The sequence below is a fragment of the Melanostigma gelatinosum genome (genome assembly GCF_949748355.1).
Source record: "Melanostigma gelatinosum genome assembly, chromosome: 15".
Lineage (NCBI taxonomy): Eukaryota > Metazoa > Chordata > Actinopteri > Perciformes > Zoarcidae > Melanostigma > Melanostigma gelatinosum.
In genome coordinates, this window is record NC_136648.1 from 18633486 (window position 1) to 18648033 (window position 14548).

Here is a 14548-nt window from a genome sequence, read left to right on the forward strand (position 1 = left end):
GAGCCGGCAGCATGCGGCTATTTCATTGGTAGGAGGAGCAATCCGTCACACTGGTGGGCGCTTCTGGGCGGGATTAGAGCCATAGTTAGGTTGAAAAAGCAATAAATGCGGCCTAGCTGGAATCATTTGACTAAGTGTTCTCCAACGTTGTCGTTTTACCGCCATAGATGCTCACGTTAGAAAGCACAGGCCCTTTAGAGCTGACTGGAGAAAAATAGACGGTGTTATAATCATCTGAAAGGGTTAATGGACTGTGTCACCCGAGAGGCCCGTCTGTGAATGACAATGTCAGGGTTTTTTCAGGGCTTTATTACATTGGCTTCAGCTCAGCAATTATCCTTACCGCGTGATATTGCTTTATTACCTAAAGACACAGATCGAAACCCCGTGGGCACATTAACGGGTTTCTATTGAGTATTATTACATTTTGAGGTATCAACAACAGCTTTCTGCTCGGTACCAATATGATTTGTGTGCTTCAATTAGTAATTCAGTTCTCTGTGACTGGGGTTTGGCGCCCTCTAGTGCCGCCAGATTGAAATATGATTATTAGCTGTTATGGCTGTTGTAGAGAATGGCAAAATTATACAGCTAATAGAGTGCACCCGGGCATAAAGGGGCCCCTGAACCCCCCCCCCCCCCCCCTCTCTCTCTCTCTCTCTCGCTCTCTTGAGGACAGGCCCTCAAGATCAGGTAATAAAGCCAACGTGAAGGTCTTTAGCATGTAAGATGATATTGTATTTTAGTTGTGCAATTTTTTACAATTTACTAATGTTACCACAAACCAATTATTGCACTGGTAACCGACAGCTTTTGCATGTCCCCCTGGCACTGGGGCCCCTGAGTGTTATAGCCTACTCTGGCCTTCATTTTTATATCACCATTGCTGTTCTCATCAGCTAAATATTTATGAGCTATCATACTACAAAAAATGGGAAAAGATTACCAGAGGCCCCAATTATCTTCATGGGAATAAGGTCGGGTGTTTTTCTGATACAAGACAGACAGACGGAGAGAGAGAGATGGTCATGAACCAGAAGTGAAAGTGACTGCATGTGACAGCACACTATACATTTTATCCATGGCAGCCCTGTAGAGAAGAGCCTGCCTGGCCGCCAAGGCCTCCATCTGTCTGCGGCCCTGCGAGGTGTATCCGCTATTCACCACATTTACACTCTGCCCCATGCTGGTCTGCTTGGTCCACGCCAACGCTAACTCTGCTGGTGAGAGCTATATTTACAAACAGCTGCCGTGGCACTGGCGAGAGTACAATGAGAGGGAGGGACAAATGCTGTTCTGCGTAGGACAGATTCAACTGTCACGTCCTTAACATATTACACTGTCAAATTAATTATTTCTGTGCGTTCGTCGAGCAATGACCCACGGAATATTGTCTGTCTGAAAATGTTTGTGGGAAGGAATATTTGACAATGCATGCATCAAAAACGATACACTGAGCCAACGTTACGTCATTTTATTTCAATATTTTACCCTCCATAGAATTTCTGTGTAAATAAACATTTGTTGCAGGAGACAGGCATATAGAGGAGCATCAGTCATAGGACACAGCAGAGTAAAGGGAAAGTTTGGCACGTTCGTTAGCTAGCCAGGGTGTCATGTGGCGCACAGCAATGTCTCAAACACTTTGAAAAAAAATCTAATCTCAGCACAGAAGCCTACATTGCACTACTTAATATTTTGTCACAATTAAAGTATCTCTTATATAAACCCAACAGATTTCTATTCACAGAAACAGCAAATTAGATCAACAGCTAAGTCATGTTTACTGAACCTTCTTCTTTTTGGGTCTCAAGCGAGAATTATCTTCATTTGCACAATCTTCATCTCATTTTTGCATAAAACACATCCTTTCGTGCGATGTCATAGAGAGTTACAGACTGAAGGCCTTCTTTTCTACCGCCACCTGTCATGTTTACCTCCGCCTCATTCTCACTACTTCTCTATCCAATTCTCCTCCTATCGCCACTCCGACACCTCAGCCACCTTCCTCACAGAGGGAAGACCAGGAACCCGGAGAAGGTGGAGTACTTCCAGCCTCCCATCAGGTTGCCTCTCTCCAGTCTGAGGTAGGCCTTATCTCCCATCTCCATAATCACCAGGCCGGCGTTGGTGGCAGCTTCTCTGGTCACGTCCTGGTCCCCTGCAAAAGCTGAAATCATGGGCGAGCCGTTCAACATCAAGCTGACCTGCAGTAAGAGGAAGCAAATAAAGGGGTAAGAGAGGGCATGTCGCTCCACTGCTGTGAGAAGTTTCAGAGTTGAGGTATCAGACCTGAATAGTTTGTCTATTGTAGGCCTTTACAACATGGAAGTTGAAGCTGTACACGCCTCTTCTTGGCGCCAGGAACACACTGCTCTCTTGGTCAAAATGAGTGCCCACGTTCACCAAAATCTGATGCAACAGCAAGGGAGGGAGAAAAAAAAAGAGGAAGGCATTTGGGTCATTGCAGTTAGAGCTCAGACTGCTCCCCATATACTGAATCATTTTTTTACATTGACATATTTTAAAAAAGCCCAAAATGTCCATAAAAATGCACGTGCATCTTATTGGCAGACGACTGCGACAACATTATATGTCCTCTGATTTCATGCATGGGCTATATTTAAACTACAAACCATGCACACTGTTAATTAAAGACGCATAAGCAACATGCTCACATTATCAAAGTAGATGATCATGGTGCGGTTGCTCATGTCCGTGGGCTCGTGGTTGGTCTGGCGGCTGGCGGAGAAGGCCACCCGGCCGGAGCCGGAGCGGACCGACATGCCCAGGGCGTTACCGCCGGGTTCGGATGAAGGAGTGGAGTCGCACACGACCAAGCATTTCCCCTCGAGGATGATGGGCTCTGTGTCATTCTGGCCCCTAGACTCCATAGGCCCCAACAACAGGAGCACGCCCAACAGTATGGGGAGGTCGAAGGTGACTGACCTCGGGTGCATGACTGAACCTCGGATGTTTGGTCGGATATCTGGAGTCGATTCTACTGTAGAGAAGCGTCACTTTGCACAGCTTGACATGAAAACAAACATGCTACGGTGAAACAAATCGTCTTTGTGAAAATGTTTCCAACTTAAACCTCTGTGTGGTTTTGGCTGGTACCAGCTGAAGTACATTAATATGCACCCAACCAGCAGATGTGACTCAGAGCCAAATAATATTCTGAAAAATACTCTTCATTGGCCATAGCTGTCAATCATTCCCTTTCTGTCTGTTCTTCTAGTTTTCTTGTTTGCCCCAGACAAGTCCCAAACCTCTTGAGCGTCCTACGTGCTGTGTCAGCAGGGGCCAGAATGACAACAATCACCAAAAAAAAAAGAATTCTCTTGGTATTTTCAAGTTGATTTCTTCAGCAAAACTGACAAGAAAGCAGAAGAGAAGTAGCTGGGAAAGGGAAGAAAGGGATCGCAAAGACAAACGGCAGCGAAGTGAGCAAAGATCCGAGTTCAGACTTTCACTGATGGAGATGGAGGGACGGATGGGGCGATGAAAGATGCTGATGAGAGGCGAGGGAGGAAAAAAACAGATGAGGTAAGATTTTGGAGAGGTGACAGGGAAAGGATGTAGGACCCAGAAGGGAGTGAGCGAGAGAGAGGGTGTGGGGGAACAACTCCACTGAGTGACCATCTGTCTTTTACACGAACCCCCCCCCCCCCCTCCCAATGCTGAGCAACACGAATTCCCTCACACAACACACACACACACACACACACTTTCTCTCACTTGTGCTTTTGTTTCACACTCATGGACACAAATATAGTATACATAAAAACAATGTCACAGTTTAGTGCGTTTCTTTTATTTTCTCTCTGAGTTCAGCAGCCTTTCTGTTGTTTAATTCATAAGACTCAAATGTGAAATTGGGGATTGGAGCCATTTTTCCGAGATGATGCCATTCAGTATATATATAAAGTCACAAACAGTACATTTATCTTTGACCAAGATGAGCAACAGCATGTGTGAAAACATCTTTTTCTTAGCTTTATTACAACCTACTCAAACACAGCTGCTATTTGGTTGGAGAAGGAATCACATTGCAAAAGAATCAACTGTTCACCTGAAAACAAGTGCTCTAAAATAAACTACCGGTACACTGTTTTCGCCGTGCAGTGCAACGCTAATATTTTAAAGTGAATAAAAGAATAGATGATCACCTGTTTCCGTCTGAACAATCTCGTATTCCATATCCCAGCTGGAGCACCGTCGTACGCTCATAAAATCCCAGATCACATTATTTCACAGCACGGCAGTGAGTTCATAACCAAGCCAGAGCATGCTCATATCGCTGTGTCCCTATCTTTCCTCGTCTAGCTCTCTCTCTGCCCCCCCCTTTCCTTCTGCTTCTTTCTCACCCGCTATGTTACACCCGCCCACTCACCTTTACAGAGAAATAAAGAAAATGGGAGAATAATTGGGTATCTGAGCTGCTTCAAAGAGCGAAGATATCGAGTGACTCGCAGCTGTTTTTATTTTTATTTTACTTCAATATCCAATCAAATCAGTTTAACCTTCTTGTCGTCTCAAGCCGAGTTCAAAAGTTTCAAATGCTCCTTGTGTACCTTCAGATATCAGACTGGATTAACAGCATATAGCATCAATTTCTTTATGAAGCTGTTGTTTTAGTATTGTTGTTGAGTGAACACATAAACCAGCCTGATGAACATACACCTGATGTCTAAAAACAGAGACAGAATGAAGCTCTCAGTCAAACTGAGGAAGACCATCAGAGATGCTTAAGCAAAGGATGGGATGAGTTAGTGTCCAGTTACCAACACGAACATTTGCCTCCTTCTTTACATCTTTAGATCACCCATCATCTGCAGTTTTGTGGAATGAAAAGCACATCAACAACAATCTTGCAATTCTGTTACCAAAACCTATTTCTCTCCTTTTTCAAAGAAGCCTTTTCATTTGCTGTCCCGCTGGGATCGACTCATTTTCACTCAGCGAATGCTCCATTCTCAGATATCTCCATATCTCCATCTCAATATCACTTGATCACAGTTTTAGGAAGTATGGTTTTGTCACTTTATTGAGGAAGAAGCTGAGCTCAGGCTGAGATCTGAGGGGAGGGAAACATCAGAGAGGCTCAAAGTTGCAGACTGCGTGGTTTCTAGAAGGGGAGAGTGGAGTGTCTTGGCCTGGCTTTGTCTATAAGTTAAACCAGCACAGTGCTTGTCAGGGTCCTTATTCTCTGTGCTCCTTTCCCCCTTTTCACCTCCTCAGACTTTGACGACAGAGATGTGACTGTTGAACTCAGCTTTGTAGAGTCGGAAGCCCAAGCACAGCGGCTGAGTGACCGTGGTGGAGAAAGTGTGGAGGTGGGTCAGGTTGTTAGATGGTCCAACCTCGGAGAAGGTGACGGTGCCTGCGCCGTAGTCCACGGCAACTGCAACTCGGTTGCCGGTCATTTGGCACGTGAGGCGGATCTTCCTGCGGTTGTGCCAGGCAGCCAGCCTCCTGTCATGCTGCTGAGTCAAGCTCCACGATACCTGGCAATTCAACGAAGGCATTTTAATCAAGGGACATGTTTTCCTCTTGTAGCTAGAGCTGAAAGAACGGATTAGTCTCCTGCCAACAATTAAGATCATTATTCACTATTGCTTCGCAAATGCAAAGATTTGTGGCCTTTCTCTGCTGCCTAGGACAGTGAACCAGTTGATCTTTGAGTTTGGGACACAACAATCAATCTGAATTGCACTCTGGGAATTCTTTTAAACAATTTTCTGAAATCTTATAGACCAAACAATCAAATTATTCCTTGTAATGAAATGAACAACACAAAAACATGTGACATACATCGTAAATAAATGTAAGTGCTGTCAAATAAGCTACTGTAGGTTGCATAGAGTACCTTGTTGTTCCCAAAGGCGTTGCCCTCTTTACCCTTCCGTCCAATACTTATATAGCAGACGCCAACATCCCAGAACCCTTCAGCCTCCAGCTCCCAGTAGTGAGTCCCAGAGGTGAAGGTCTGGGCGGCGAGGACCTGCGGCCAGTGGTCGAACTGTTCGGGGTGAGCGGCGCACGGCAAGCGTCTTTTTACACGAACCGCCGAGCGAAGGTCATCAGAGATGCTCAACAGAGGATGGGCCGTGTTAGAGTTCAGAGTCAAGGGACTGGTTACCGCAAGAGAGGGGAATAAAACAAGGTCAAATTAATATATATATATATATATATATGTATGTATAAAACCGGCTGCTGGCTGTAGCTTCATACTCTAAAAGATATCAAATAAAAGATATTTAAATTAAATGAACAGGGTGGGTGTGCGTCATCAAATCTGCCACTCACAGAGCTCCCTCTTGAGTTCACTGAGGCAGCGGAGGGTGCCGGTGATGAACTCTCGATACTTGCTCTCTATGTCCTCCAAGATGTGTTTCCTGTCCAGACTGACAGCGTCAGGGATGGAGAGCGGGCTGTTCAGGTCGGCTAGTAACCAAGAACACAAGAGCACGACACATGCTGCTGGAGGAAAACTGCCTGGTTTAAAAGGAGTGAGCGCATACAGGTGAGAGGCTTCTTGCTTCGTGAAATAATTGCATTCATTGGTTCAATTTGTCCTCCCCTTGTGTCCCACTGTCTTTTCTACCTCCCACATGCATAGAAAGACCGGCTACCGGCGCACACACACACACACACACACACACACACACACACACACACACACAGACTCGACACAACTTGAGACGCTAACTTGTTCTGCACTTACTTTGTGTCATCTGATTGAAAGGCCTGTGAAAAGAAGAGTCAAGGACAGCTGAGAAAAACATGACATAGAAGGATTCATTGACTGGAAGAATTTCCAATCTCCCTGTGTGTGTGTGGATAAGAAAGAAAACAAACACCAAGTCATTCAACATACAACTAACTCCGTCTGTGGCCCTGGATATCAACTTCTGTTGTTCCCCACAATATATGAGCTCATGCAATATTATCAATAATATTTGTGGTAAACATGCGTGTGGCTCTGCGGCATATAGCTTGCATTCTACTAATAACCTCAAGCTGCTTTACGACGGCGTCGTCTGTGGGTTAGAAACTAAACTATGCGCCTCTTTTTGAAAAGATGAATTGGCTTTGTGCTCTAAAGATGTAAAGTTTAAAAGGCCCTGAACATCTTTTCTTCTCCATCAGCGTCTTGCCACTAGCTAAACAACCCTACGACCCTACTTTAACACGATACATTTTCTGCCATCACTTTTGGTAATTTCTCATAAAGAAAATGAATGTCTGTTCTCTTCCCACTGCTTTGGCCTCATGGCATCACATAGTGCATTGATCATGATTCAGCAGCATTTGAATCAGGATCTGATGACACAGTGAGTTGTTTGCCATCGTCATTTAAATGACACCACACCCATCCAGGCAGGATGAAACAGATACGCTTTGAAGAGTTTTTCGTGTTCATATTTGATGCCTCAGAGAACTACTATATGGTGTTGACAGCAATGTGAACAACTTCTCTAAATTGTCCTCCGATTAGTTGCTGCCAGATAAGGTAAGATAGAATTTGACAAATTAAAAGCCTGACCTGATGAGGACCACCTAAGTGGTGGACCAATGGACAAGACCGACTTTTTCGTGTATTGGGGCCGGTTAATATGATTAGCTAAAAGAAACTGATCCAGCGGGGTTAAATTATTCTGCTTAGCACACCAGAAGATAAATTGTATCAACGGTTCATTTCCACAACTGAAAGCCCCGTGTCATACCGTGTCATATGGGGACCTCTCCCACCTTCGCTGGGAGAGGTCCCCGAGCGGGTCCACCAGCAGGTGGGTGCTAAACGCCGGCATCTCCAGATGGGGTTGGAGGTGCGCGGCACACAGCGACACTTCACACCTCAGGCAGGTCTTGACAGCCGACGGTGGATGTCCTTCATCCGCAGCGGGAGGGCAGCAGTCACACGGCACTTCGCCGTGCTCCTCCTGACACCGGGGGCAGGTAAACGCGACTTTTGCCCTCGCCCTGGCCGCCAAAGGTCTCGCGGATGCAGGCGGGGCAGAAGCTGTGTCCGCAGGGCAGGGGGTGGGCTTGGCTGAAGAAGTCTCGGCACACAGAGCGTGTCAGCTCTTCCTCCAGGGATGCAATGGTGAGCGGATGAAGGGTCTCTGATGTGTGTGTGTCACACAAAGCTTCTAAATAAACAGTGGACAAGAGAGGAATCAAAACACATTGCTAAATTGGATTGCAGTCAGTGATTGTACATGCTAAGGAAAGGTAACCATGCAGACATCATGTGCAACACCAAATGAGAGACAGAATTCGCACGAGTTACATGATGCTTTATGTCAGCTGGTACTGAGCTGGTGCAAGTCCTTGCTCCACTCCAACTGTGCACTCTGACCAGTAATCCTGTCTACTGGGCTTGTGCTTACCCTGGTCTATGAATAGAATACTTAACAACCACTATTATTAGGAAAACATGCAGCGGTTGGACAAACACAACACCTCACAACCTAAGGGGAGGAAGTAGGTGAACTGTACGTAGAAACATATGCCTTGTTGGTGATCACAGTGAGGGTAGAAGGTTGCAACACTAGATTCACTTGAGTCAAACACACACACAGGGGATCAGGAGATCATCCGTGACAGCTTGCTGGTCTGATTCACACTCTACATGTGCTCCGCTTTCACACGTTTAACCACCAACTCACATATCTGTCAACTGAATGAGAATCTAAATAAATGTCTGGAGCAGAAGTGGGATTTCTTACCTGCTGCTGCCCTGGTGTTTGCAGAGTGTAGCCATCAGCGAGCGTGTGTGTTGTGTGTGTGACCTGTGTGTTGACTGGGGAGGCTAATGCCAACAGATTCCCCTCCCCCCCCTGGTGGCACTGGACTCGTCACATGACCCGGAGAAGGGAGAGTGGGGGTTCATGGGGGAAATAATGAAATCAACTCTTCTCAGAAGACTTGTTTTATGTGTTTCTAGTGAGTACAGTGCACCCTTTAAACCATTCTGACATCAGCTCATTTTGTATTTATGTAAAACATACACCTTTAGCTCATCTTTTTGAACTGTATAGCAGTGGTCCGATAATTAACACATAGTATATGACATTGTGAGTGGAAAGAAACAAACATGTTCCTTCAGTTTGTGGTAAATGTCACATGCTTTCCTGGCTTTTGTTTTTTGGGCATGTACCAGTATAACTGCACGAGCACTGGTTCACTTTCACTTCCTTGAGCATTTAACTGATTGTAAATTTACAAGCCATCAAATGTACAAGATCTAAAGATCTCACATACCTGAGAGGCCAGTACTTTTTCCATATCCCTTAAAAACCACAAACACAATTTCAGGCTGATTTTGTCAATGATCAAACGGTACAGGTAGAAAGCAAGAAGGAAATCAAGGAAGCTCAGGGCATCCACTGCAAGTACAGATTGATTCACTGCATATGTATCATTTGCATTTACACACTAGTGTACAGATTATGTATCCAAGTGACTTTTGTGATCCCTTACTTCGCCCCTATGAGGCTGACTTTTGTAGTTTTGAGTGATCCGTTTCAACAGCTTCTGGATGGATTGTCATGAAAATGTGTGCACACATTCATGTCCCCCTCTGGATGAATCGTAATAACTTTGGTGATGATCTGACTTTTCCTCTGGAAATAATGGTAACTGCATGAGGAAGACCACTGATCTTCAGTTCAAAGGAATAGTGTAACAGTTTGGGAACTAAGCTCATTTGGTGTCTTGCCGAGAGTTAGCTGGATACCACACCCATATCTAAATGTATGATGTGAAGCAGCCACTTAGCATTACGACTGGAAGCAGGGAGAGACTACAAGCCAGGCTCTGTCCAAAAGTAACAAAAATCCCCCTTGCCAGAATTAGTCCTGCACAGATCTCCCAGTAAAACCACAGCTTTAACTTTATGCTAAGCTAAGCTAGCCATCTCCTGGAAATGTAAGGATATGTACATTTACACCTTGTTTTCCAAAAAATGAGCCAAAAACATTAATTGCGTGTATATTTTATATACCGTATGTGTATAGGTTTAACCCTTGACTCTTTGGGCAAAACAAAATGATACCTGTTTTGCCTTGTTTTGCATTTTATCACCGTGGAATAGGTGTCATATCTTCACTGCTTGTTTATTAACACATAACAAAATACGGACTTGACGTGAAAGGCGCATATATCAACAGGTTACTTAAAACCTCTCTCGACTGAATGAAAGTGAATAACTTCACAGTTTATGTGCTTGTTTTGTGTGCTAGCAGGAAGTGACACACAGTGTGGTATCCCCATGTGTACAACTTAATCAGGCTCTTTGCTGAAGCTAGTCATACGTTGGCAGGATAAATGGGAAATAGCAAAAAATACAACTTCACTGTGAAAATCGGCAAAAGCTGAAAGTGTCACGGTCAATATTCAGACAGATGTCTGGGATACATGAAAAGGATTCACTTCTCTGTGGTAATGATCCTGTCTATTATACAAATACCATGGGTATGGTAGTAGACTGGGTGATATTCATTGTAGAACTACCTGAAGTCTGCCCGGCCTGCTCGCCTGTATCTACTCAAGAAGGACAGAGCAAATCCAATCCTGTCAAAAACCTGCTCCAGTCAGATCTCATGCAGATCGGGACCTCAGTTGTCTTTATCCCGAGACGTTGTTGTTTTTGATGCAACCTTTTACTGATTCGCCAGAGCCCGCTGCATCGCACGACTCTTTGTCCGCTTGGGACTGACCTCCAGTTTGGGTTTCATGCCGCTGATTCCTGCAGAGAGGTGGTCTGTCCAGTGTGGTATCGCACAAAGCACCTTTCCACTGTCCTCCTCCTCTTTGGACAATGTCTTCCTGATCCACACCAGATTCTCCTTGTTGCTATTCCCCATCATCAGCCTCCTCCCTGCCCCATTTCTTCTGGGTCTCGCAGCGCCGTGGTGCCCTCAACAAGAATACGGCCATGAGGCATGACACAAAGAACCGGCTGAGAGTTTTGGGGCCTGGTGGTGGGGACACTCACAATTGTCTTCCTCTTTTGTTTCAGGAAGGTGACAAGGGACCAAGATCAGGGATTTCTCAGGTTTTTTGACCAGTGAAATGTTTTATCTTAGCCCTTTGATAAACTATTTTTTTCATTCGGAGGAACATAATGGTCATAGTGAGCATTTCCCTGCTGCGAAATGCCTCTGATGAGCCTCAAAGACTTTCGGGACGAGCTAGGAGACACTTCCCAGACAGAGACAGCTTTGTAATTAGTTTGTAGTTTAAAAAAGGGAACTGCATCTAAGGGGGAGTTTTTCATCACACCCCTTGTATTGTGGCTTAGCTCTGAATCATCTTTTTCTCACATGACATGCGTAACTGCTTTGAATTTCTAAATCACCTCACAAACAAGAGGTGTCAATTCATAGACCGGGGCCCATCTCACAAAGTAGGGAAATTGAAGAAAGCTGGAAAATCACTTTAATAATGCAGTTTCTTAGGGGCGCCGTACCCTTCAGCATCTACCCCAGTGTACCAAGATGACTGTGCACACTCACACACAAATTGTCTGAACAACTGAAGATTGCTCTGAGCATAAGCTGAGAAAACCTGCGTTATAAAGGGACTTTACTTTTGAATTACAATAAACATGTCTTTGCTTTTCACCAGCTTTTACTGTTTTTCTTTAACATATTAAATGAATTGTACATTAAATACATTCGTTTTAAAAACAATATCTGCATTATACACTTGTGGTACATGTCAGTTGGACCTTAGCCAAGTTTAAATACAAGGTACTCCAGCTAATTGCACCATGTTTTGTCTTTGAGAGACACCTAGTGGCTTTACTGATGCAAAGACCACAGCATCTGTCAGCCACAGTGAGGAGACATGGTCAATTGATAGGACAACACGTCCCAGCAATACAATGACAATGAAAATCAATGTGTAAGGTTGGAAAATTGTCCAGGCAACAAGGTGGTCAACATCATTAGCTGACAAATCCAGTAGCATGCTGCTCCTTTTACCCTGCAAGTTGCTGATCTACCCTGCACAAAATACCGTAACACTCTAAAACAGGCACATATGGTGGCTTGGCGGCCTCTTATACAATCCAGCAGAACCACACAAGAGGAGGGGGGTGAATTATCTTGGTGAAATTGACATGTGTAGATTTTAATATGCCATTACAGTTAGTAGCCTTTGAGCAACAGACACAGTATGCTGGATGAATGAATGAATGACAACAGTAACATTTGGTGCAGACATGCATGATCCCCAGAGGATGAACCTCAATAAACATTGTGAAAATATCACCTTTATTGACATGTTTGACCAGTAATGATGGAGTTTCTTCAAAGTCCTTTTTAATGAAGTGTCGATATCATTGTGTCTGTGCCTGGAACATGTGTTATCATTGCTGTATGTGTGATGTGGGCTGTTCTGGTTCATATCAATTTCATTGTCAGAGAAGAGGTGTTTGGTTAAATGGCTATTCTGAGACTAGGTTTGTATTGTATTGAATGGGATATAAACCATCTGAAGCAGTTATTGTTATCAGTGGAACATGACAGGTTGAAAAAAAATGACCGTGTGCAAACTCGACAACATTTTCTCCCACGATAGAGCTGACAGTACGCCGCCATGCAAGTCAAAATACTAAAACTGGCAAAACGTTGTTATTGCCTTGAAGGTTCAGAGCTTAAAATGTCAAAGTCAATCTGGAGGTCCTGTAATATGTTGTATCTATAAACATAACCCCAAATAATATCAAACTTACTTTAATTAAGTCAATCGGCAGTGTAGAGTCAGCTATAGTTAATCCAATTAATTATTCCTAATTCTAGATTTAATACCTAAATATAAGGTTATCTCACTTAGAAACATATATTTTGTTCACATTGCCCCATTAAAGAAAGCCATAACACACAGATATAAGAAGAGGAATGCTATAGCTGTTCATGGGACTGTAAACCCCATTCAGACCTTATTATTATTGGCTTTATTCTATATAGTTATAGTATATTGTATCCACATGACCCATTGACGCTGTAGAGGTACCTGCCTTTGTCTAAATGGTTGCATTGGGGTGATTTTGGCTGTTACATGAGCTTAAATACATTATGAGTCACAGTCCCAAAATAGCTCATTTCAGACAGTAATGAGAACCCATTGCCTCTATAGGGATACCACGTGTACTCCCAATAATCCAATATCTAAAACTATGTCTTTACTTATTGGGACTCAATTTAACAATTTTGTGTTAAAATATGAAAAATATGAATTATGATTGTTTGATGACAACTGTGGGGGGGCAATCATGCACACCTGTGCAGTTCTTAAATCCCTGTCAGTCAGACTGATTCCGTCTCGAGAGCGGTGTGTGCCCGGGCCTGCACTCCTATGCGAGATGCACACTGAGAGCCAATGTGGAGGTAACCGCGGTCACTGTTCCCCAGAGGACCGTCTGGCGGCGAGGGCCATTAATTATAAGAGACAGCGAGACAGACAGCTAGCCTGCTAAGCAGACAGACAGACAGTTCCGCAGAGAGCGTAGACAGGCCTGACAGGAGTAGGCCCCGACAAATACAAAGAAAGGAGGAAGAGCAGCACGCACGGCCAAGAAAAAAACAGAATCCTCCCCGTGTAGCGAGTAGCCTACAGTTATCTGCACCGCCCCTGCTGCCAGTGGACTATGAGTAAATACATTCAGGCATAATAACCCTTTGTCAAAAGAGAAAGAAATGCGATTTGCGACGGGGATAAATAATTGAAAAAAATGCGTCTGTCCGACTGCGCATCCCTGGGAGTGAATAGGGAATTGCTGCGCCAGTGTCCCGGCTGAGAGACGGAGCCGATCTTACCCAACCTAAGCTCCTGAGCTCTTCCCCCCACCCCGTGTCATTACACAATATCGCGGCCAAAAATCATCGTTTCAAACATGGTAAGTTCTTTTTTTTTGTGATATTCAAAGCGGTTGTGTCGGCGACGAGCGGCCTGTGGGGGAAATGCACATCCGGGACTGTATTTTTTCGAGAAGTCATAATATTTTATGAATCATAACTTGTTATGATGTGGGAGCGCGCGTGGCGTGCAACAGGTCGCCGTACAGTAGCGGGGACGCGCATCCCACCGCCGTATTTTGCGCTTGTATGGAAACATTGGTTTTAAAAAACCGTCCGACCGTCGAACACGCGAACATAATGGCGAGATGGCACGAGTAATGCGTTGTTAGCACAATAGAGTTCTGGTTAGAAAACAACAACGATATTCTCTCTTTTTGAATGTTTGGCAACTATGAGAGTTATCGCTTCTTTCTCTTTGACGAAATACTATCGATGAGACGCAACGATGCGCATGTTTAGAGCTTCATTATTTTTTTCTGTTTCATCATTTTATATTGTGCGGGAATCACTGCTCGGTTTGCAAAGAAAAGAGTCCATCGGGCCACTAGAAATAAGTCCTTAAATGAATCTGACTTCTCCTGTCCTACAAAGGCTCTTTAAAATGACAATTCACACGCGCACGTTTGACCGCTTCCTTGTGACGACCTAACATTCAGACTTAGAGTCAAATC

The 14548-nt window shown here is 44.3% G+C and overlaps 2 protein-coding genes across 2 annotated transcripts; both read right to left on the bottom strand.

Annotated features, from left to right (window-relative positions):
* Positions 1–1535: 1535 nt before the first annotated feature.
* cbln12 (cerebellin 12) lies at positions 1536–2960 on the bottom strand (the record flags this gene model as incomplete). Its single annotated transcript, XM_079285594.1, has 3 exons — positions 1536–2207; positions 2293–2412; positions 2679–2960. The coding sequence occupies 3 exons, from the start codon at positions 2958–2960 to the stop codon at positions 2010–2012; spliced, it is 600 nt and encodes a 199-aa protein (XP_079141720.1). The 3' UTR covers positions 1536–2009.
* A 1058-nt stretch (positions 2961–4018) lies between these two features.
* trim110 (tripartite motif containing 110) lies at positions 4019–10877 on the bottom strand (the record flags this gene model as incomplete). The annotated part of the gene is given in 8 exon segments (XM_079284935.1): positions 4019–5510; positions 5873–6137; positions 6309–6450; positions 6731–6753; positions 7759–7979; positions 7981–8159; positions 8739–8757; positions 10731–10877. Coding segments are annotated over 8 exon segments (1266 nt in total). The 3' UTR covers positions 4019–5240.
* Positions 10878–14548: the final 3671 nt, after the last annotated feature.